This window comes from Anser brachyrhynchus (assembly GCF_964034855.1).
Source record: "Anser brachyrhynchus genome assembly, chromosome: 1".
Taxonomy (NCBI): Eukaryota; Metazoa; Chordata; class Aves; order Anseriformes; family Anatidae; genus Anser; species Anser brachyrhynchus.
Window position 1 is genome coordinate 44,546,087 of NC_137694.1, and position 24,854 is coordinate 44,570,940.

At 44.6% G+C, this 24,854-nt stretch overlaps 1 protein-coding gene across 2 annotated transcripts in view; it reads left to right on the forward strand.

Annotated features, from left to right (window-relative positions):
- GRIN2B (glutamate ionotropic receptor NMDA type subunit 2B) overlaps positions 1-24,854 on the forward strand; it is a 200,250-nt gene that overhangs the window by 66,036 nt on the left and 109,360 nt on the right. For both annotated transcript variants that reach the window (XM_080557268.1, XM_080557267.1), the window contains exon 4: positions 17,882-18,480. In XM_080557268.1, the coding sequence (XP_080413394.1) occupies positions 17,882-18,480 (599 nt within the window). The remainder of the gene's footprint in view (positions 1-17,881; positions 18,481-24,854) is intronic.

Sequence of the window (24,854 nt, forward strand, 5' to 3'; positions counted from 1 at the left end):
TGTTGCTTTAGGCTAATAGGATCCCTACTCTTCCTGCATCCCAAATGCAGCCATCTTCTTCTACAGAGGGACGGGACGTGCATGAGGGATCCCTTCCTAACTAGTTCTTGTGCTGCAGTTGTTGGTGGAGGAAGGATCTAGCTGGCTGTTCAGGGATGTGGGCTGTGTTTCCTCTAGTCTGCCAAGCTGGTACATACCAGGAAGGTTGCTTCTGTACTTTAGTTTCCTCCTCTGTAAAGAAGGGGAACACTGATGTATTTGAGCAATGCAATAGAAAAACTAAGTATTATTATCTGAGTACCCAGAACAAAAAATAGTACTATTGATGCTAAATTATCCAGCCATTTTAATAATCTAGCCATAGTAATTGCTAGAGCTGGGGGACTAATTCACAACACATAATTTATTCAGTGAATTTAGCTTCTTTTTCTGCTCATGGAATATCAATTGTGCAGATCATAATTTCCTCAAATTTATTTGAATTTATTCAGTGAACTTCTTGGAAAATATTTACTCTATGGATTGATACAGACTGCATTACTTAATTATGGTTGGTCAGAGAGATCTATTTGGTATTGTTTCTGTTCCCTTGTTGAATAAGCACACAAGCACTTCTGGCATGAATACTTGCATAGGAACATGGAAGATGTACACTTTTGCAAGTTTTTGCACATTTCCATTCATGAATATGCAGGTAAAACTTGTATACAGCAGCACTGCCAGCAAACAAACACAGACAAGCCAGGTCTAAGCAATTTTGCATAAAAAATGTGAATGAATATTTTTAAAGGGCCTGAATTACCAGGACGAAAATCTGATTTTACACAGAAGTAACCTGGTCCTCAGTAAATGGCAATAATGTTATGTTGAATAAGAACCTAATAATTTACCTCTTTTCTTCTCTTTTCTGCTGCTCAGTACCATGATTTTCTGTATTGATATAGACCCCAGCCTGGATCTATATTATACAAAGATTGGTTTTTTTATTTTTATTTTTATTGCTTTGTTTGTTTGTTTTTTTAATTGGCTATATTCATGTGACACCCACTGTAAATGTGCTCATGACCTGCAGTGGGTAGTGCTTGTCTGTTTCTCTTGCTTCCACTAGTTACCTATTCCCAAACTGGCTCCCTCACTCCCGCCTCCCACCTCAGAAATGAGATCAAGTGTAGTGTGGTTAATCTGAAACTTTCTAAGGCCCAGAATTTTAAACATTTCCAAATGTCTGGCTCCGTTTTATGGTTGTAGGAATGTGAAGGATTAGGTCCATGAGGTCATTTTTGCATACTTGTGAGCAGTATGATCAGTGCAAAGTGAAACAAGGAACATGCAGGAAGAACTGGACAGTTTTGAGGACTATGGTAATAGAAATGGGGTGAAATGCACTGGTGTGAAGTCAAGGGACATGCAGATAGACTGGTCTCCAGTGCCTGGTTGGGGTCCCTGGGGTGGAACCCATGCTAGATCTGAAGGACTTGCAAGGGAAATTGTTTGGAGAATGCAGCACTGACATAATTCCATTTCTTCTAGCTGGTCTGGGTGACTTTGCACATTCTGCTGGCCTATATGGGAAGAATTTTTTTTACTCCTACTAATTGATCCAAAACAATGGGATTATCAGTTGGAAGCCAATGAAGAAGAGAAAAAGTGGGAGTATTATTTACTGGTGTGATGACTGAGCCTTCGATATGAGACATCAGCATAAAAGGCAATTATGTTCCTAGGTGCCAGGCAGGATATTCCCTGCCAAGTCAGGGAAGAATCAGTATCAATGTAAAAGGCTCTACCGTAATTTCCTCTGTGTAAAATTCTGCGTATAACTCCAGTTATCCCAACCAAAGCAAAAAGGAGTCGGAAGAGCACCTGGTTGGTCAGAGAAGGGAGAACGTTTTACAAGAGGAGACTAAGACAACGTAGCTTGTCTAACCTGGGAAAATGTGGGCTGAGGGAATATAAAAGACTGCATAAACATAGTGGGGTAAAGCACTCAGGCTGTTGGAAAGTTCTTTGAGGTAAAGAGCGTATTAACTGGTCAGGAACAGGCTTCAGCAGAAAGTCATCAGTCCAGAGAGGTTCTGCCCCAGCTACCAGACTGTGTAAGGAAATCAAAGAACCTAACCCCTCTTCAGTGAGAGCATGACAGGTTCCTGAAAAGAGTAATATGGAGAGGCTGTCTGGCAGGGCTGGGCCATCCCTTCCAGACTGCTGTTCCTTAATTACATCAAGCCCCATGCAGGCACTCTGTTCTTCAGAATTAAAAGGACCTTAATTCAGTTTAGTTCAATTTTCTTCTAAGGGTTGCTTTAATTTGGAAGAACTGTGTCCATTCAAGGCTAATGTGATTTAATGAATACATGCTAAACGCACAACTTTAGTTAATTTGGATTAATTTTCCCAATAATTCCTCTGTAGACAACCCTTAAGACATATAGTAGAAATGGCCAAGAAATCACGAGCGCTTCAGTCCTGCTCGTGATCCAGCTCTAAGCCAGCAAGGAGCTTTTCTGACTGCAGGAAGCCTGAAGAAACATCTGGCTGTGCTCTGAGGAGGTCATCAGGTCCCAGAGTCAGTGTCTGAGCTGTCCTTGTGCATTTCACCTCCTTGCTTTGGGGGCCCAGCGGAGCGACCAGGCAGCCCAGGCTTGTCCTTGTGGGACATTGGTCATCATTGCCAACTTCCAGGGAAGAAAACACATTTCTCTGCAATACCGTCCTAAGGGGTTTACAGCTTCACTGCCATCGGTTACAGTTTCTATTGCCGCTGTTAGTGCGTCCTCACTCTCCTCTTGCAGGACGGCACGTCACAGGCAGGAGATCTGCGTGTCCCGATCTGCGGGGCTTTAGGAAGCGTGTGAACTGAATTAGTTGCGGCAGGCCGAGCGGGTCACTGCCAGCACGCTGCGGTGGTGGCCGGTGGTGGCACAAGGATTTAGTGGCACACAGGCTGGCCACCGCTGCATGAGCAGGAAAGGCCCATGCTGCTGCGGCTCTGCCCGTTGCCACGGGAACAAAGCCGGATCCCTAATCGGGAAGCGCGCGTTAACGTGGACGCGAACGCACCGCACCGTCTGCTGTCCTCTTGGCCTTGCCTCCCGCCTCCCTAGGCCCAGTGCGGTCACCACCGAGCATGGGTGGGAGAGGAGCTGCTGCTGCCGGACCCCATGGGGTTGGGGGGTGCAGGAGAAAGGTGCCAGGTCACCTGAGAGCCAGGGGTTGAGATGTTCACCATTTCCTGTGTTGTGGAGAACAACCCCTGCTGAGGTGATGGGGGCACCTGGGGCCTTGGAGCTTAGGCAGCAAGCCTAAGTCCTATGGCGGCTGTGGTGGGAAGCACCTTGAGACACCGGGGTGCCCAGGTATTGCAGGAAAGGAGAGAGTCTCTCAGACAGCATTACTGCATGGCAGAGTGTGTAGGCCCTTAGGCAGTGCCCAGCAGGCTGACTCCAGGGGTGGTACAATCATGTCATCGCACACGTAGCTCAGCTTCAGGACAACTTCACTCCTTGTGGATCCAAGCTAATACCTCTGCAAGGTGCTGGTGTTCCTTGTGGGCTTAGTAGGTTAGCTCTGGCATCTCTGACAACGGGGCTCGGCATTACACCATCCTGGCATGCCTTGAAGAGGTCTGGAAATGTGAGGAGGCTGTTGCTGGGAAGTTGAAACAGTTGTACAGTGTGATAAAAACTAGCTTATGCAGATGTGATGGAGCAAAAAGATCCCATGTAGCGTATTCCCTCTGCGTTGAGTACATCTACTGAGAAGAAAAAAATGCTAAGTGAAAGTCTTTTCAGTTGTAATACCTAGCCCCTTCAATACCTGGAGGGGAGCACTTCAGGGAAAACCTAGAAGCTGTAGCAAAAGCTTTTGGCACTTCATGAGGCAATAATCTCCTTTCTGAGCCTGTTAATACTGCACAATGCTGTTAAACTCTGAGGAGGTGGTTTGGTGCAAGCTGTAGGATGGAGAGGGTTGTCCACTCACAGTCCTGAAAAATCTCTTTCTGAGACTCACCTGGAATGGGACCGGTTTGTGTCTTCTGTCCACATCCCAGCAGTAGGGATTATGAGCAGCCTGCTTAACATCTTCCTGCTGTTTCTGTTTGAAATGTTGTTCACCTTTACTTTAGATGCTTAACTGTTGCGCAGCATTGCTGTGTGCTATTAAAATGTTGCTGTCAGTGTGCCTGGAGGACCAAGGGCTTCCTCTGCTGATGTCCGAGAAGCACAATTGTAAGGAAGTAAACTGCCCTGTGGAGAGGAGCCCTGAGAAGGGTTGAGTCCAAGGCCGGGAGGGCTTGTATGATATTTCTCTGCTGAAACAGACATGCTGGTGCTTATGGAGTGAAGTGAAAATCTTCTGAGGACCCAAGAATTTGCTTGCTGCATAGCAGTGAATTTGGGGAATACGCAGTCTGCTGTGCAAAGTCTCACACAGTGGTCAGCTGAAAGGGAACTCATACCCCTCATAAAGCTCCCTATAATAAAGGGGGTTTAATACCCTCAGCCGTCTATTTATGGATGAAGTATGTACGTTTTAAAATACGCAAATATGTAAAAATGCTACATTTCCTTCCTTGGTTATTCTAGGGATACATTAGAGAGATTCCATGGGAAGGAGGGGCAGTGAGGGATATCTGCCTTTTTTTGCCACTGATAAATACAGAGGTTGTATCCATAACCTACTGCTGCATGCACGAGGAGGCTGACCATACTCTCACTTCCACCTTGAGAGAATATTGTGGCTTTGAAGTTAATGGGATTAGCCTGATGAGTGAGAGGAGAAAGAGATCTATTATCAGCCCTTAGAAGTTACTGGATAACATAGCAAGAGCAGCTGGACGCCACATGAGCTTTTGAGCACTGGGCTGATATCTCCTACGCAGTATACTCATTCACTCTGCAAGGTTGCATGTCTTGGAGAGTGCTGATGCCAAGATGATGAATGTGCGTAGTTCTTCAACTTTGTTTCTTCTTCTCTTAGCACAGAAAAGAAGAGGGTGTCATTTGAGATGAAGGGTGCACAGCTACCACTGCAGGCTGCTATGCAGTGCAGATGGATGCACAGTGTAGGGATGTACACATCCTGCATCCGTTGAGATAATGAAAAGGTTAGGGTGTCTTACACTAGCCAACAGACTTGAAAGAAATGGTTTTCAGCTGAGTACTTCTCAGGAGTCAGATATTCAGATGTTTTGCATGGAAAGGAGAAAAGGCACTTCTTTCTACAGTGTATATAGAAAAAAAAAAAAAGAAAAGATAACCCTAAAGCTAGATGACCAGACTGATGACTTTCTGTCAGCTTCCAGAATTGCTTAGCTGCACTCTGAAATAGACCTTTCTGTGGCTATTCTTTTCCCACAAGTATTGGTTATTCTGACCTGTCTAAAGGAAAGATAGTTTTTTTTTTTTTTTTTTTTAAACCCAGATCTTCCTGGTGTATATCAATCAGATAACTACTTGCCTCCATGAAAGATGAGTCCTGAAGGGCAGTACTTTGTTGGGAAGAATACGGTCTGTTAAAAGCATGTCCCTGTTCCTTTCCCCCATAATTTGAAGGTATACGAGTTCTCTTCCACAGGGATGTGACCAGGGCTGTGTAGTGAAGCAGCCTGTATAATCCTTGGCTTCTCTCTGAGAGCACTAACCAGAGGCTTAATTAACTCTGAACGCATGTGTGGTGATGTAGACGCTAATCTTCGGAAAGGCTGGACTGCACCATCACCTCACTTCATAGGGATCATTGTCAGATGCTAATCCACTCCAGGCTCTGCCAGCCTGAGCTGGAGTGGAACTGGCACATCGGAGATGAGGCAATTTGCCTACCTTGAGCCATCGTGCATGTAGAGCTGCCTGGGTGCCCATGTCTTTCTCTCTCTCTCTCTCTCTCTACCTGCATTCACTAAAGAACCCGGAGGCAGCAGTGTAGAGGACGACAGGAAATAATGAGACAGAGTGAGACAAAGTGGAAAGAAAAGACAAAGCATCACAGCCAACGGCTCTTCGCTTGCAGGAGGTGCAGTGCTGGATGTGGCTTTTTCTTTCCCTTCTCATATCTTTATTTGTCCATCTTTTATCACGAGCCCTGGCAGGGCAATGTTCGGACTGAATAGCTCGTTTCTCCCTGGCTTATGGTAGCTCCTGCTGAGGCTTCCATCTACTTCCCACTCCCCCGTTGTGCCGGAGTGTGTGGTTAAGAAAGAGGACAGACAACGGGAGATACAGGAAAACAAGATGCATTGGCTTTGCCTTTGAGTCAGTCAAAGAGTTATTTCTATACCTTACATGCCTCACCCTGGCTTTCTTTCTCACAGATGCTTTTGTTACTCTTATTATTAACGGCCAGCAGAGGCAAATTCTTTTGCTGCTCTGTCAATCCCTTTCTCTGCCCTGCCGATCCTCAACAGAAATCTCAGTGCTTCATGTGCATTTGTGATCTTGAAAAAGATTTGGCAGTTCAAGCTCAGCCTCAGGTTTTGTTTAAAAAAGCAGAAAACCTAATATAGATAGAAAAACTTGAATTCAAGTACAAAAAGAACATCTTATTTATTATGCTGCTGCTTTTAAGTTATGTCAAAGGCACAATGATTATATAGATGGCACCTTCTATTAATATGCAGGTAAGTATAGAAAAAAACAGTGTATTCAATTACATGTACTCTGGCACAGAGCTAAGCTGATTGAAAACGAGCTCGCTGACTTTTGTTGCTCAGTTGAAGAGAAATGCAGAATTGAAACTTACTGCATCCTTATTGCAAAGTCAGGCTGACTGATTCGCTCCCCTAAATCCTCTTCATCAGGCTATGAGGAGTGTAAATGTTCATCTGCTTAGATCATGGAGATGAGTATAATAGTCCTTCCAGCACCAGTCACTGTAGCAACTATGAATATGAAATGTTTCTGGAACTGTGGGGAGATGGCAAGCTTTACCTCTCCTGTGATCCACTCTTTTACCGACAACAAATTCCAATTCATTGGAGTTCAGAAATGGCTTTTCCTAGAATAGCAGGTTTGCCATAATTTCTGTCTCACTCTCATAGCAGCAAGGGGTATAGCAAATGGCTGTTAATCATCAGTGCAAAGAAAAGGAACTAAAGAGCTATGATCCCAAAGCAAAATAATAGGAAGCAATAATTCAGCAGGTGTGAATTTGGCAGAACATCCTGCAGATGTTTGGATGGGCATGTGTGCATGCAGGGGACTTCAGATATTTGCGAGTGTTTTTGTCTGTAAAGCTGTAGGAAACCTCCTATTGAGTTTCCGAGACTTAATAGATGGGAGCTCAAGAAGAACATTTGAAGAGGGAGCTTCTTTCCTTTCTAATATCCGTGTAAATAACTCCATGTGCTTTATTGGTCTCAAAGTCTCCACAGTGGGTAGGAGGAGAATCAATAATCGTTTAAAACTTTGTGAATCAATTAGATGAGCAAGACAGGAATGACAGCAGCTTTCTGACAGGGGTGCTGCTCATTGGTTGACTAGGAAGGAGATCTGGACAGGGAGAAGGCAGGTATTGCCATGCTTTCATCCATCCTGGAGCATGAGAGGTAACTAGCTCTGGCCACAGCCTGTTCTGATGGGGATCAGGCCTTCAGGCATGACAAATGAGGCTGCATATTGAACTGCTTATTGCTTGTTCAGCCAAGGACTCTTGTAACACACTTCAGTGATACGGTGGCTTTCCAAAGCAGGGGTTGTATCCAGAGTCCAGACCCTATAGTTCAGGTATCCACCTCTGGTTCTTCTCCTAAGGCTCTGAGAGTCACCAGCCAGATCTGAAGCCAGGAGGAGTGTCACAGGGGCAGTGCAGGCCGGGATTTGAACTAGTTAGCTCTCCTGAAATGGCAGCTATACTGGGCCTGTGCTGGAGTGTCCATGCAATGCTAATGCATGGATACCTTAAGGCCAGCTCAGGGTTTCCGTGCCTCCTGTTGCCTGGTGCAGACATGCACATTATGCGTTAATGAGGCAGCTGCTTGCCAGAAGCGTGTCTGAACAAAAACGGACCGGGGTGCTGTTTCTTCATTTTATGCCCAGGCAGCATGAGGAAGGTGGTAGAAGCCCTCTTAAAGCATACCACAGGGAGCTGGCCTTTTTGCTGTGCACAGCTAGGCTTTGACACTGCTCCTGTCCCAGCCTCTGCTGTAACACACAGGTTGGAGTGAGCCGGGGTGAGTCATGTTTGGGAGAGTTCAGAGCAGGGAGGAGGTGTACTCTGAGCAAGCAGCACCTCCTTACCGAAGTGATAGGATCTAATCTGGAGCATGCAGTGAAGATAGGGTAGATCCTCACAGTCTCAGAACGCTATATGAAATGGCTGAATGCTTACTCTCAGGCTCAAGAGGAGAAAAGACAGACTGGATCTCCAGCCTCACATCTTTCTGAATCATGAGGCAACCTCAAGGCAGGAAGCCAGTGACCTGGGCTAACCGAATAAACCTTGCTGTATTTGTGCGACTGAATTCCTGGGTATAAATGGTTTATGAATAAAGTGAAGCAAAGGCAGCAGTGCATATGCTCCATATGTTCCTCTCCCACCACGCAGGAAAACAGTGCCAAGGAGCATAGAGGGAGATAGGAGCTACTGTGGAGAAGGAAGCCTGGGTGGGCAGAAGGATGAAGGGAAGTCTTGGTTTCTGCAAGAAAGAGGCGATGCCTTTTCTTGTCTGTAGATTTGGGTTTGAATACAGAATCCTGCAGTCTCCTTCTACTTCAGAAGCCTTGGATCACATCCTTCACCCTCTGTCTGGTGGGGGGAAGTGAAGGTGTTGGGTGGGCTTTGTCCCTTTTGAGAGGGATCAACAGCTCTTCCCGCTCATCCAGGTTAGAGTGGGACAAGAGGAAAAGAGAAGGGATACTATCTCACCCAAGACTTTGTCTCCAAGGAGCCTCAGAAACGACCCATTTCCCTACCTCAAAGACTGTGAAAGACCAACCACCTAGGTGACCATCCCCAAGGCAGTCCTTGCAGGTGCTACCTCCCCTCAGTCACCCTGCACAAGAGGTCCAGACGGGTAGCTTGTCAGGCCCCCTCCTCCTCTCTGCAATCCCAGCAGACTGACAGAAGAGCCAGGGTGGGTGTGTGGATGTGGGTAACAACGCCCGGCCCCAGCCGTGACAGCCACGACACCAGCGGGCCGTGCCATACCCCGTGCGGTACTGCAGGGAGCAATGCGGTGCCGTCCTCTCTGGCTGCCAGAACCGGCTCTAAGGAGCTTATGGCCACGGCTGTATTACGTGTGCGTGGTTGCCAGGGAAACACTAGTTCTGAACTGGAACCAAGGTGGTGGGGGCTGGAACTTCTTCTTTCCTTTTTTTTTTTTTTTTTCTTTCTTTCTATTTTTTTCTTTTCGCATTTAGAGCCTTGATTATGACCCTCAGAAGAGGCAGCTAGGTGTGTAGGGCAGTGGGAAATCTAGCGTGTCTGTAATCTAGTCAGATCTCAGCTCTTGGTTTTGTCCCCTTGATAGAGAGCATTTCCATTTTAAGTTTTATTTTCTTATTTTTTAAAGGCTGAAGCCTTTTATTGCTCCTTAGCTTAAGAAAGTGGAGGGCACACGTACACAGGTTTTGCCTTCAGCTGCTTGCACATGCTATACACTGATCTAACTGAGGCAAGCTAGCTCTGATCCAAAGGGTATGTAGCTATATTAGAACATTAGAAGTAGTCTAAACTGGTTAAAAAGGACAGTTTCTGAGAAAAGATTCAGTCCTGGTACAGCATTACTTTAAATTGACAACTTTACTTCGGCTGTGGTCTGGCCAGCTCGGAGCATGGGCACAGCCAACTTCACTGTCCATAAAGGCTGAGTAGACCTTGGCATCATCAGGACTGCAGGTGCCATGTGGTAGGACACAGAGGAACCACAGAGGAACCAACTTTTCCCACAAAAGGTTACTGCTTTAATAAGGAATGCAGAATTTGAGAGGAAGGAAGATATCACTACTTCGTGGCTGAGAAGGGGAATGAGGGTCCTCGCAGACACTCCCTGGATACAGTACACAGCTGGGCTACAGTGGGAGATCTTCAGCTCCTGAGAGGCTCAGATGGCATCGGACACAATGCTGAACTTCCAGGGCTTATCTAAATAGACTCTGTGAACCTTTGCACGTTCAGCTCATAATCAGGTTTGCTTATAATAAGAGACCAAAGGAATATTTGATGAAATGGAAGAGCAGTTAATTTAGAAATGACAAAAAGAAATAGTATTTCATCCTGGATAGTTGATTTGCAAAATTTATTCAATGACATCTTGCCAAATACTGTGACTGGACTTTTTTAAAGAGAGCTGGAGAGTTTTATGGCTGCTGTTGATTGATATGGCTATACCAAGACATACCATTCAGCTTACAGTCAAAATTCAGTCCTTAGTCTGGAGGATAAGACAGCCAGAAAAGAATCCCTGGGCAAACACCATGATGTAATTGGGTGGATGAGTAATGGGGCAGTCTGGATTTCCTCTAGCTGTTTTGGGCTCGCCATGTCAGGATATTAAGCCAGTCAGTGGGTTTGTCTGAGCTGGGACTGTCTAGATTGCCAGTGTGGTATAACATGGCACCTGACAGGGGGAATCTACCCAGAGTGACCAGTGGCTTAAGCCATTTTATGTAAGCTCATCAAACAAGGAAGCACACACATACAGAGGTGAAAATGGAAATGCAACATGCCTGATGTGAAAATTATTTATCCTGGCAGCTTGCTAACTGACATTTCCCCTCTGTGGAAAAGTGCTGGCATCCATATGTGATGCTCTGAGAAGCTGGTATGTCATACCATCATATACTAGTTTGCTTTGACCAGTGGCTGTGTATAAAATTCACAAGTGGTGGACCCCTCACTGTTGGCAAACAACCTTTGGTGTTTCCTCAGGGTTCCACTGGACAATGGTCCTGATGTGTTTGACTCTTTCATTTCGTTCATTAAATGCATGTGGTAGTGAAACATTCCGAAGATCAAGATAACAAAATCTAGTGTATCTCGTTTCCTCTGTTGCAAAATGTTTCGGACGAATGATTTCTGCAGACTCTTAAGTGGAAACTGGAAATCACTTAGCTGTTTTCAGCCCTTGAGTTATCTTTAATCAAAGACCTTTTCATTATGGCTCTCAGGAGCTCCTTGGTGCTAGAGCACTTACACAGTTGCCCCTGGGCTAAAGCTCTGCAACAAATCAGTTTCACTGCTACAGAGAGATTAATGCCCAAACCACAACTGGAGGCTGTGTATATGATGATACTTAAGAGTATAGTTAATATCACCATACATGTGAATCTTGGTACCTTTGTTACTCTTTACCAGTGTAACAAAACTGAGCTAGACTGGCAACTCTAGATTCCGTATCACAATTACTCGCAGCAGCCACCAGTGATGGTTACTTCTAGAGAAGACCTAGAGAGTCAACAACCATTCTGACTGCTGCAGACATTTCTTGGCCACTTGGGTGCGCTCCAGCAGGGACCAGAAGGATAGCAAAATGCTGGCCTGTAAAAGAGGGGTCTTACTGCCCTCTACTAATTTGTCACAGGGTTAATGGTTCTGTACAGTATTTATTCTGTCAAAGCCTCCTGGTACCTTGTCAGTCTGGGCTTTGTTTCTGCTATGACAAGTTTCAAATTGTGTGAACAGTGGAAAGAATGAGGCCTGGTTTCCTCTGCTTTTGTGTTGTATGTGCCTGAAACACTCCTTCTCCAGCTGTGACAACCTCCATTTTCTTTCCTGTCTCGTATGATGTCCCTTGGTATGTTGGCTTGTCTTGTGCCATGTGTGCCCAATGGCCATGCTGATGGAGTCTTGAGTTCTGCTTGCCTTTCGCTCAGCGGGGACATTGGAACATGTCTCTCCCTTTCAGTCATATACCAATATTTGTAATAACTTCTCTGTGACCATCATCTCTGAGATGTGTCTTTCTGTCAAATAAGGCCAGTGCATTCGATAGTTATTACTAGAACAAGTGAGGGAACTGATAAATATGGTTATGTCAACCACATTTCTGCATCTAACAAACTTGAACTTCCCAATGACAGAACATTCCCAGGGCAGCTCTGAAGATTTACACCAAGAACGATTTGCTCATCAGAGAATCAGAGCACTGGGAGGGGACTGCAAGAGGTCATCTGCTCCATCTGCTGTGCACGCAAAAATCAGTAATAACCCAGGGAACCTACTGTAGCAAGATAGGAGAGTTTTGAAATCCTGCTGAATAGTATCAGCTAGGAAGAGTGTCATTAACAAATGACACAGTCCAGCCTTACTTTGCGTAGGCTTTGATGTGAATGTGTGTTTTTGTGGGAAAGTGAGTGTGTATGTTTGTGATGGATGCAGAGATGCTGTTCTAGTCCCCAGTCCCACCATGGGGACATTGTGCTAGGGCTGTAGTGCCACTATATTCTCATGCTCCCTAGTGCAAGCATTCAAGAAGAGGACTCAAACAGAATGAGGCAGTAGGGTAATATTAAAAACAGAGTTTTATTGTATTGAGTTGTTGAAAACTAAATAAAAAAATTAAACGTGGAGAGGAAAAACAAACAGGCAGAAGATTCTGACTCCAGGCTAGCCTGAAGCAGTGATGCATTTGTGGTAAGAATAAACAGAAGTAAATGAACACTTAAGCAACAAAGATCCTGATTTCCTGTCAGATTTGTTATAATAAATGGACTCAGAAATATAGAAAATTTAATTATAAGACCTTGAACTGTTGTGGCATTTTCCATCACGAACAATAAAACTCCTTCTGAATCAGGTATCCCACCAGGACTGTGACAAATAGGTACACAGTGGTGTCTCAGTTTTGAAGAAAAGATATACATAGGTAGGGAAATTAAGGTCTGTGTTTTCCCAGAAGTTATTTGGTGCTTGCTCACTCCTTTTTGCCCCCACAAAATCTGTGGTAGGTAGGGCTGAAGTCTGTACAAGAGACAGCCCTATATGATTTGTCTGTAGGTCGTAGAGGAATTTTGCAAATCAAGACAGTACTAAACACACACAGCTTTTCTTCTAAATCAGGAAAACGACAACAAGGCTTTGAAAAGGGATAGTGGCCTGAGATCATGAGGATCTTACAGAATCCCATTTGCAAACCAGAGTACTGTAAAGAAGGTGAAGGGCACATCCCAGTCATTAAATTATGGCAGCACAGGTCCTTTAATACAGTGGTAAATGGGTATCAGGTATACCGATGCTTTCAAAAGCCTAATGAAAAGGGACCACTCCCAGAGCAGAACAAACTGTATTTCTCTTGCACCTGTGCAAAGATAGCAGCCGAGGGCATTTTGCAAAGATATGCTCTTGACTCGCTCCTCACACACTTAATCCTTGTGTATAACTTGACACACCTGGCTCTTGTGGGCTCTGGCACTTGCACTGATGCTAAGCAACTTGCTACCAGTACCGAAGATCTGTTTGAGGCTCAGCCATCATGTCAGCTCAGCATGACACACACTGCCAGATTATATTTGAATAATCTACACAGAGGAACCTTAGAAGGAAACATAAAATGCCAGTCTCCTTACTTCCTAAGTCAGCAGCTGTGGCTTAGTGGAAGGCTCTCTAGTTCCTCAGGATGACTGGCTCACTGCAACTGTTTTTGGGGATCCGGCATTCTTCTGCTTTAGGGGTATTCTTGAGATTGCCCCATGCCGAGCAGCAGTTTTGCTCTCAATAGTAAGATGTTTGCAAGGCAGTAATTGCTTTTGCTTGTCTGGGGAATCCAGAGAGGCTGTTAGGAAGGAACGCGTGAGAAAAACACCCTGGGGACCTCTCCTGCCACGGCAGAGGTAAATGGTTTTCTAAACAGCAGAGATTGGTTTCAACTGGTGCAGCTGCAGGAGGGCTCCTGCAAGAGCCTTGTCAGGGGCTGTCACCCCAGGTCTGGGGTGGGGGTCACATCTGGCCCCCAGTGCAGCATCTACATGGGTCTGCCCTTCAGCGACAGAAGGCATTTGACAACTTAGAAGTGCTGACGATAATACTCGGTCATTTCCTGAATCTTGCACCACACCCATCTCCATCCAGCTAGGCACCTTTCTCAAAGAGGAGTCCTCAGTGTGCGTGCCTTTGCTCCCTCACCACGTGCAATCCAGCCTCCTTCCCTGAGGGGTTAAACACGCTGGAGGGGGAGGCAATACTTGTCCCAGCATTGGTAAACTCCGAGCAGATTTTCTGTGGGAAGCCATCTGTCAGCTGGGGAGTGGTGCTGTGTCAGTCGATCGGCTCCACCTCCAGCTCAGCTCTGCAAACCACAGATCCCTGACCTTGCAGGGTTATGGTGGGGGAGTAGTAGGATCTCTGGAGGATTGAGATCCTGTAATGGAGCCTCTCTTCCTCCAGACTGGGTGAGGGACACCTCCGCTGCATCTTACAGCATCTTGCAGCAGTTAGCTATGGGGGAGCCCAGGCTTGCAGGTGGAGGGCTGTAGGAGAAAGACAAGCTTTTCTTTTCTGTAGCCAGGGGATTGTTTTTAACCTAGGTATGTGCAGTGTGAGGGACACCTCCTTTTAACTCAACCTATCCCAATCCGAACTTGAATCTGTCTCCAGTGGCGATGTTGAACCATATTTTGGCTGTTCCGGGGTGAAAAAGGGGAGGGTGGAATATGAAATTTCTGCGGGAGAAAAATAGGGGCTTGCAATGTTTATAAAAGTCTTTAATATCTGGAGGGGTAAGATACTCCTTTCTGGTTTTAGACTAATAAAGCATTAATGAACTATAGGTAAAAAAACTTGGATCTGCCTCCTAATCTAAAGTCTCTCGTCGTAACACCACAGTGAGGTCAAATTCCACCTCTGATAACCCTGTGGTACTCTGTCAGTTCAGCTTCTTCTCTTTTTCCTTGGATTTCCATCAGGTGTGGTCAAAAACCAGGAAATTGTGGCTCTCAGGAATATTTCTTTCTTAGCTTTCTGTACCCCAAAAGACACTCACTGAGATTCTCATCCAGCTCCATCAGCAATTCTCCTGATTTATTATGAGAGGGACACTTTCTTCCATGCTGTTGTCTGTCCTCCTTCCCTTACCCCTCTTTTTTTCTGAGTGCTGAGTTGGTTAGAGAATGAAGAACATTTGGCTACCCAACTATTGTGGTGATTAAGTGCCAAGAAACATCTTGCCAAGCCAAAAGCTGGACTGGCTTGCACCTTCTTAATGCTCGAATTTTGAATAGAAGTTGCCTCTTCTTGCTGCTTCTGTAATAAAAATGCAAGCAGTTGCTCAAGAGCAATTATTACATGCACAGCCAAGTGGTCTGTGCTCTTTGATTTAAGGACGGATGCATATGTTTCTTGATGGGGAGGAATTGTTTAGCTGGATTGTCATAAAGCTATCTATCTGTTTGGTGTACTGATTTTTGATGTTCTGATATGCTCTGGTTAGTAAGGAGTGCTCAGTTTTCTGCCTGAGCCTTTGGGACCGAATTTCTTTCAACTGTGCTGTGCACTTATGTGGAATGAACTGCCAGCACGTGCTTTAGCTGGAGCATCTGACTGCGTTTTGAATCACAGTGAGGGCAGAACCTCCTGCACTTCCCTACCACGTCTAGTAACTACTGTATGCGCATGTGTCTCCACAACCTTGACATGCTAGTGGATTTACCACCTCATGTCCCCTCTTTGTCACTGAAGAAAGCACCCAATATTTTCTTCAGACAAGACTTCAAGATCCTGTGTGTCCAATCTTCCCATAATTCGGTAGCCGGGTCCTTCAACTCTTAGACTCTCTGCTAGAAACTGGAAACTTGCATTCAGTGCAGAGATTCTTATGCATAAGAATAGAAAAGTTTTTTTGTTGAATTTAATATATAAATAAATGCTAGTTACCACAGTGGGTGTCTTGCATTCTAATGTTATGGTAAAGCTGAGTCTTCACACTGTAGCATTCAGTTTGCTACAGGTGGCTTTCAAAGGCGCAGTGCAATGAAGGGCATTGGAGATGCTTGTTCAGGCTGTTTTCAATATCAGGCAGGTGCCGTGACAGCTGTTTAATCTTTCATCTGGCTTTCCTGATTTTCTCCACGAGCTTCAAAGATAAAGCATATCTCTTTATTGAAAAAGTATTTTTTTTTCCTGAGCGCAATTGTAGGAGAAGGGGTGAATTCCAATGATTAGAAAATATGAGCTCTTTTCCACAGATTGTGAGGCTCAGTTGCTGTTCCTGTTTTTTTTTTTTTTGTCATCTTGTCTCATCTCCAATTTGCTTTTTTTTTTTTTCTTTTTGTGTACATTTATTTTTCCAGTGAGCAAAGAGCAGCCCAAGAGTACTTTCACAAGTGGGTGGTGAGCTGTGTGGAGGAAGTGAATAGAGTTTAATCACCAAACCTCATAGGAAAGGCACTGGGATCTGGGAGCAAGGACTCTTTGGTATAGGTTGTGACCCACAGGGAGTTCAGGAAAGAGAAACAGCTGAAGGCTGGTTACAAGATCAGAGATTTTTTTCCTGGAGTTGCTGAGCGATGGCATGTTTTGCCAATAGAGAAAATGAAAATAGGTAATAAAAAACATGACTAAAGAAGGGATGGATGGATGTCTGATTAACTGTCAGCCTTGCTGAAAACCATCTCTACCTGCTAAATTGTTGGAGAGTGAATTTGGTAGAGAGCTGTTCTAAATGTGAATGTCTTGAGGTAATGCTTTGGGGCATTTTCACAATGAGTTCCCCCAGATCTAAAACTCCGGACTACCTTGTTCTGGATCTCTGGTTCAACTCTTCTGGCTGACTGAGAGAAGGCAGAGCTGCTATCTTATTCCTAAAAGTAGTGATTGGATTTTGTTATCTTAATGTGAATCTCTGTGGAAAGATAACATTAATTCTGACATTTTTTTGTTTGTTTGCTTTTTTTTTTTCTTCTTTGTGATCAAATCCTATTCTACAGAAGCCAGTGGGAATTTGCAGTTGACTTTAAAAGGCGGAGATGACTTTATAGGATAACATATTGGGAAGTGCCTTTTCCAATCCTTTCCACCAGGAACCGTGCAAAAGTGGGATTTGGATTTTACCAAATCTGTTAAAAATTGAACGCCTGGTATCTTGTGAAATCTCAGGACAAAGAAAGCTTGCATTATGCCATTGAAGAGATGAGATCTGTATATAACCCTTTTGTAGTCTTGGGAGTTATAAAAAAGTGCATGTTCTGATTCTTGCAAAGATGAACATGGCATGGTGGAAGGATATGAAGGCAATAGCAAGAGAAATATTAAGCTAACATTTCTCTAAAACATGGTATAAACAAAACCCTTGATGGTTTAGAATTCTATTTCAATTTTAGTAGGTCTTATATTGTTCTAAGACTGAGTCTTCACAGTCATAGTACCTTGTGTTACTGCTTGCTCTGAGAGGAACTTGCAATAGAGGTTCTCAGATCTATTTCTGTCCAATGGTTCTGCCTACTCTAGGTATATTTCAGTCTGGATATTCAGACTAGAGTGACTGTCCGAAACAATCAAAATCAGAGCTGTTTATCCCATATATGTGGTTATGTATTTGTAATTAATATGTACCCTGTTTATCCTATGTATGTGGTTGTGATAATCCTGGGATTAAAGCTGTTAATTTCTGCAAACATGGAATACTTTGCATATATTCTCTTTCTGGCCTCACTTGTGCACCACTTGTTCCCTGTCTGTTAGAATCATGCCTAACATTTGAAACCTTTAAGTAATTTCAGCAACCTGCCTTTAAAAATAAATTAAGGACAGCTGGTCATAAAAAGGCTTTTACTTCCTTTCCACTTGCTTCACTTTGTTAAAAATCCTTAAACTCTGGCCAAGACATGAAGTGCAAGATTCTGACTGCATGCCTCCCTCTACATGCTCAGTGGGTTGACTAGCAATGTTGTATATTTCCTTTGACCTATTCTTGTTTTCTCTTTCTCTTTTTCTCTTTGGCTTTCTATTCTAGGATGAGTCATCCATGTTCTTCCAGTTTGGCCCATCAATAGAACAGCAAGCCTCTGTCATGCTCAACATCATGGAAGAATATGACTGGTACATCTTCTCCATTGTCACTACTTACTTCCCTGGTTACCAGGACTTTGTGAACAAGATCCGCAGTACCATTGAACACAGCTTTGTGGGTTGGGAACTGGAGGAGGTCCTCCTCTTGGACATGTCCCTGGACGATGGGGACTCAAAGATCCAGAACCAGCTCAAGAAGCTCCAAAGCCCTGTTATCCTCCTCTACTGTACCAAGGAAGAGGCCACCTACATTTTTGAGGTGGCCAACTCTGTAGGTCTGACAGGCTATGGTTACACGTGGATCGTGCCCAGCCTGGTGGCAGGGGATACAGACACAGTGCCATCCGAGTTCCCCACTGGGCTCATCTCTGTCTCATATGATGAATGGGACTACGGTCTTCCTGCCAGAGTGAGGGATGGAATAGCCATAATCACCACGGCTGCTTCTGATATGCTGTCTGAACACAGCTTCATCCCTGAGCCCAAGAGCAGCTGTTACAACACCCAGGAGAAAAGGATTTACCAGTCAAACATGCTCAACAGGTAAGGGAGAGGACTGGGCTACCCTTACAAAAGAGGGGTCACAAAGGACCTCTGACCACTAGAATAACTTTGCTAGGACATGTGGTGTGCTGGGGCAGTGCGTTGTGTTGGCTAGAACCTGGACAAGGGGAGCTGTGCTAATGGTGGGGCTTGCTTTGCTGTAAGTCCTGAATGCCAGTACTGTTATCCTGTTTGAAAGCAGCCAGACCACACGAGGAGGAAGCCAACACATGGCAAAGGCACAATGAAGGCATGATGCAAATATTTGGGTGTGCCCCTTGATGTATAACAGGTTTGTTTCCATAACAGTGCTGAACTTCTTGGAGAGTCTTTGCACAAATGGGTCTGTAGGTGTCAGGTGGGTTCTTGCTGCAGGCAGTGGGGATTTTTGTATTTATATCTAGATGTCCCCAGGTACTGTTCCAGGCACCAGTGATACATGAATGGGTGTCCTTTAGAGGTGATGGTTGTGTGACCCACCTGGGATATTTTCATGGCACCTGTTGTCTGCGTACTGAGTGTCTTGCTGCCTATTACCCCTCAACTGCAGGAGAGAAGGAAGTGCGGAGTGGTCTGGAGAACTAGAGCTGTAAAAAGAGCTAGGGTCAACAACTCTGGTGAGCGCCCGCTTTATCCTTGAAGCTTTTAAAGCCCTCAGGTGCTTTAATCATCCAGTTTACTCAGAGGATGGACTTGTCCATCCTGCTCATTGGCATCTCGCTGGCTGGTGTCTGCTTGCTGTTTTGTGTCCCATTCTCTATGCACATTACATAGAGAGCCTAAGCACCTCCATTAGGACTGGGAGTTTTTCTAGATGGCAAAAGACATTAAAAAAGAAGAAGAAAAGGAAAACCTATTAAAACCTATTTGAATTAATCATCTTTGTCTAATTGAGATTCAAATTTTCTGAAGAAACAGTGCTAAGATGTCTGCTTGAGGCCACAGAGGAAGCATGTGGTGGAACAACCTCTGATTGCTAGATCTTCCTTTTTTGTCCCAGCTAGAATTTGTGTAGCTAAGCAACCCAGATAATTAGACATGGGAAGAATTGGGGGAGGTGATATCTGCAATTAGCCAGATGCCCCCTGACCTGTTCAGCTGTCATTCTCCAATGTTTTACATATAAAATCTTTGGGCACATTGGTTCCTTTGCAGTAGGATACGGGGAATCCACGTAGTAGCTGTTGAGAGTGGTGGCCACAGAGAGTGCAGCATCTTTATTCATTTGTTCCATGAATCATGGAATAGTGTAAATGTGATGGATTGGTTTCTGTGCTGTGACCTCTCACTGTAAACTGTACTAGGCAAATAGAGGGACTGATGGACAAAAAAAGCAGAACGTGATTTTGCTTTGCCTGAAAGTTGGGGATTGAAAGAAGTCTCCTCTGTGACCCATTAGATTGCCCATGACTGTGTCTGCTATTTGTTCTTTGTCTCTGTGATCCATTGACATATTACCAGGTCTCATTGCCTTGATTTCCTCTTTCCTACACTGTCTTTTTGTTGTCTGCAAGCCTTGGAATCACCAAAGGTACCCAATACTTTTATCAGATTCCTTCCCAGTTAGGCTTAGTGGAAAGGGGTGTTTTCTGCTGCTCCTTTGATTCATCCCCGGAATGATTAAACAGGGAAAATATATTTAATATATACAAAGTTGTCAGAAGTAGCATAAAGGCAGGCTGCTTTTTACCTTTCCAAATGGATAGGGATTTTGGAGGGGAGTTGTGTTGTGACTTTTCAGCATTTCTTTAGAAAAAAAAATAAATAATGTTGTCCCCTGCTGTGTGATGCTGTGTTCTGCAGACACCTTCTACTAATTTATCCTGTGCATAATATCACACCCATATAGCTATGCTTCTGTGAGGACTCAGCAGATTCTGCATAGCCCTCCTTTGCATTGGATAGGAGGCGCTGGCTCAGAGACTCTTGAGCCTCTAGATATGACAGCACTATTTTGCAGCATAGATATGCCCCGAAGCCTGGGCACCCCACACTAAAGCAGCTCTTGGCACTTTTGAAAGAATTATATTTCTTCTCACCTTCATGACCCGAATCATTCTGTTCCTTCTCCCTTGTCTACTTGGGGTATAACATTCACAGCAATGACTGCAGATACGTGTAGATATACCCAACTTAGTTTGGGTACTGACATCAGTCTCTCTGAGAAACAGAGTCAATTAGTCCATGCCAAGCTCCATTCTGCCAGTGCTTAGATTGCTGCAGGCACCTGAACTAGCTCAGAAATCATTACACTGTGTTGCAGTTGCTTCTGTGATCACCGTGCAAATACTTTCTTTGCCTTGCACAGAGCTGACCTGTGCTCTGCTAGTCTGGGGGTTCTGCTTCCTGCAAATGTTTCCACCCTATCAGTGCTTCTGAGTGAGGTAGTTGAACAGTGTGATCTCTAGTGGGTTGTGTGCTTGGTCTTCTTTTTAAATGAAATTACTTTCAGGCACCTTTTGGCACATAAAAGCTAGTGGTGTCCAAAATTAGCTTTTGCTTTTACAAATCCAAAGTTTCAATAGAAATGTGATAGCTTCAAGCTCAGCCTCACAGACTGAATCTGGGCAGGAGGAAAGGCAGAGGAGAGCGAGAAGGAAGTGGGAAGAAGCAAGCTTGAAGGTATGAGTTCACCTCACTACCTGAACTACTATAAGAACTAAGGACTTGAACCTTCAAGTCGTTTTGAACCACTGGAATTTACTATATCCTAAGCTTTAAACCTCTACTGATATACTTTGGACTGGAATGAAGGTTCTGGAAAACTAATTATAGTCCTGCCCCGGACCTGGCAATACTATATTCAGCCATCTGCAACTTACAGTTCCCCCTCCACATGCCTACACAGAATAGAGAAATGTATGTACGTGGGCTTGATGTCTGGGGAGACTGCAAAGTGTGTGTGACCTCAGATAATACATCACCATGTAGCTGGTGTTTCAGAAGCTCTTGAAGCTAATCCAAAGAGGTCTGATTTGCTTCAAATCCATAGCTGGGAGGCAGTACAATAAAAGAATTTTCCCATTTTATTCTTTGGAGAGTGACACATACAACTAAAAAAATGTGTAATTTAGTTCAGCTGGGCACATTATACACTAACACTGTGAATTAGTCATTTCCCAAGATCTGCCTTTGAACCCTGATCATTTCTTACATTTTTTTTCTTTTCTTCTTTTTTTTTTTCCTTCCTCAACATGCAATGGTTCTGGATGCAACTAAAATCAAATGGTCCTGCTCTATGGGTGTATAATGGATTGAGGAGGAATTGGACTGAATGTTGCTGAAATTCAGAAAGAAAACTCATTTTCTCTATGTTTTTGCCCCTTCTTTCATTGGCACTTTTGTTTGTTTTTGCACGTGCTTGGGCTAACAAAGCTTTCCTTGAGGTATGGCTGCAAGCACAAAAATATAAATAAATTGAGATGGACTGTTATCTAAATGCCATTTCTCACCATTGTAGGTGTTTGGTGTGCATCTTCTCATATTAATAATGGTCTCATAGCAACTGTTTCTTGTCTATCTTGAAGCTGATACTCCTTTGTTTTAGACTGGAACTACAGAAGTGCGATCTTGACCATTGAACATTGCAGATTCTGTCCTAGAAAAGAACCTGCTGACAAGATAACTCCACTAACTAGTAGGAGTATGATACATTATGGAAGGTTCATGCTACAAGTATTGTTATTTTTTTTTTGAAGGATTCTTGAGGAAGTTTTCCTCTGTGAGGGATATATCTCAATTTATGCTAATAATAGGCTTAGGTGATCAGTTGGAGTCTAACTATCCACATGCTGTTTTCCAGTTCAATTGTGCTCTTTAACTCTTTATTTTGTTTTTAATAGGTATCCGTTTATTTATTCCTCCATTGTCCCAGAAAGTGATCTGGTTTGAATATTCCAGTCTACCAAGCTTATAGTTATCTTGATGGCTGGTCTTTCCCTCTCCATTCAGCAAATCACTGTGCTTCTACTCTCTTCTGCCAAGCGAGAAGGTTTCAGAGTTTCAGAGGGAAGGAGTTTCTAACAGGGTTTTGCTCTGGAGAGATGCTCAGATTTGGAGTTCTTCCCTCTTGGCCCTTCCAAGTGGAGTTGCTAACCTTCTAGGCATTCTGCAAAACTCATCTATTCTCCCTTCACCATGGCTGCTGAGGAGTGAGTGGGCAGAGGTGGATGTGTTTATAGGCAGCCTTCTGTTTATTTCGTTATTTTAATTGATGGGACAGATTTCCTTGAGCTCAGGATGGGTGCTTCTCATTACATTTTAGAAATGGGAAGAAATAACTAAATGACAGGAGTATTCTTGAGAGAGGTATTCAGGGATGAGTCATGAGAAAAGAATATGATTTTTGGCACATATCATTTGAGAAGTAGAAGATCAGCCGTTTTGTATGGATATTCAGACGTTGGACTACATAAGCTATGTTTTTATTACAGCCTTCAACGAGACCTGGGTTCTTCCTACTGGTTGTCATGACTGCTTGTGAATGCTGGGCCATAACTACTAGTTTGTTGTTGTAGGGTTACTAATGAGTTCTCCACTGATTGGCTTTAATAGTCTCTCATTTAACACCAGGCTGCACACACCAGATTTCATTTTAATAAAAAGTGCAGTGAAGCATTTGCTTTGGAATGAAAATACAAATGTGGAATTATACTGCCTTTGCAAAGCAATAAATTAAGGGGGGAACAAAGGTAAGTTCAATTCTGCACCTCAGATTCCTCAAATTTGAAAAAAGCTGGTAAGCTAGCTTGGTGCACTGTTTGGACATGATACTTCCACTTTGGGTGAAATACTTTCATCTGGAGCTTTCCATGTCAACCAGTTAAGAAATGCAAAAGAACCCTTGATGAACAGTTGGAAACCGTTTTTCCTGAGACATCAAGGGCAAGCTCTGTTTTCACAGGACCATGTTCCCCAAGTGGAAATTAGGAGTCGCTGGGGCTTGGGACAGCCGAATAGTGAGTCGGTGAGTACTGAAAGTACTTGCAGTAGGATTGTACAATAGGATTGTTGCCCTTTTTTCTCCGGCCACAGTAGGTATTGCCTGTCACCTCAGACGCAAGGATTATCATATGTCATTTGCAGATACTGTCATGGAGCTTGTCTCACAGCCAAGTGAGCCACGTACCTCCACACAGCTCAGCAAGGCAGCTGAGAGCAGGAACAGAGAAAGGAGAATTTGTGCCATTGCCCTTTCTCCATTTGTAGGGCTAATGAGTGAACCTTGTGCTATAACCAAGAGCACTGGCCAGCCCTGATGTCTCACTGGCTTCGGCGGGACCTGCTTGCCCAGTGTCTGGGAAGCCGTACTCCAGCCCTTAAACCCCGTGCCGCTCCAGTGGTGGGAGGCACAGTGCTGAGACTCGCTTCTTAACTCCTGTGAGGAGGAGAGGGAAGATATAAATGGCATGTTCCCACGGATGCGGAAATCGCCCTTTTCAGAAGCTTGGAGGGTGCGGGAGCATATGTAACTTTTGACCTTTCGGAGCCTTTAAGCTGGGGTCTTGTTAGCAGCTCGATACGTCCCCGCTGGTCCGTGTACCCGGCTGCTGTCAGGCTGGTGCTGGCTGGCAGCACGTGGCGTGAGCGCTGCTGACGGATTAGATATCCCTGCTGCTGAAATCTGCTTGTTCTTGTCACCGCTCCAGCAGCAGCTGGAGGCCGGGGCTGGCCGGTGCCTCCTGCCTCTGCCAGGGTCTCTCTGCCTCCCCATTTTCCCTGCTGTACGTCACCTTGGTCTCTGTTGCTTGCGTAGCACCATGGCTCTCTTTATTTTTTGCTCCTCCACCTTGCATCTCCTGCTCGGTGTCTTGCTCGGGGAGGTCTAACGCAAGCCAGCGTGGCATGCTGGTAGGAGACTGAAGACCCCTGGCTTCAGGGGGCAAGAGGACAACAAAATGTCTGTTCCTCAGCAGACGGAGCAGGATGCCTTGGTCCTGAAGAGCTGGACTTTCTGTGAGTGGGAGAGGAGGCACCTGCTCTGTGTGGACAGCTGGATTTTTCATCATCTTTGCAAATAAAATAGGGTGGGAGGATTCAAGTGAAGTGATGGGCTTTAGGCAAGGGTTATCTTTTGATTAGAGGACAGGCCCTTTCATAAAGGCCTCCAAAATCCACCAGCTGGGAATGAATTTCATTATGCGCCATCAGTTTCCAGATGGGAAAATGTCCATGTTCTGCTTCCAGCCCTCTGAGACATCTCCTGCTCCACAGCCAAGTCCAATTAGTGCTAATACTGTGGCAACTTCACTTGCTGGTGACAATATGCTTTCACTTGTGCACTCAAGCTCTCCGTGCTCTTCATAAAAAGTGAATAAAAATCCTTCCTCTGTGGTGGAGCTGAAGGAAGCGGTGTGAAACCACCAACCCAGCTT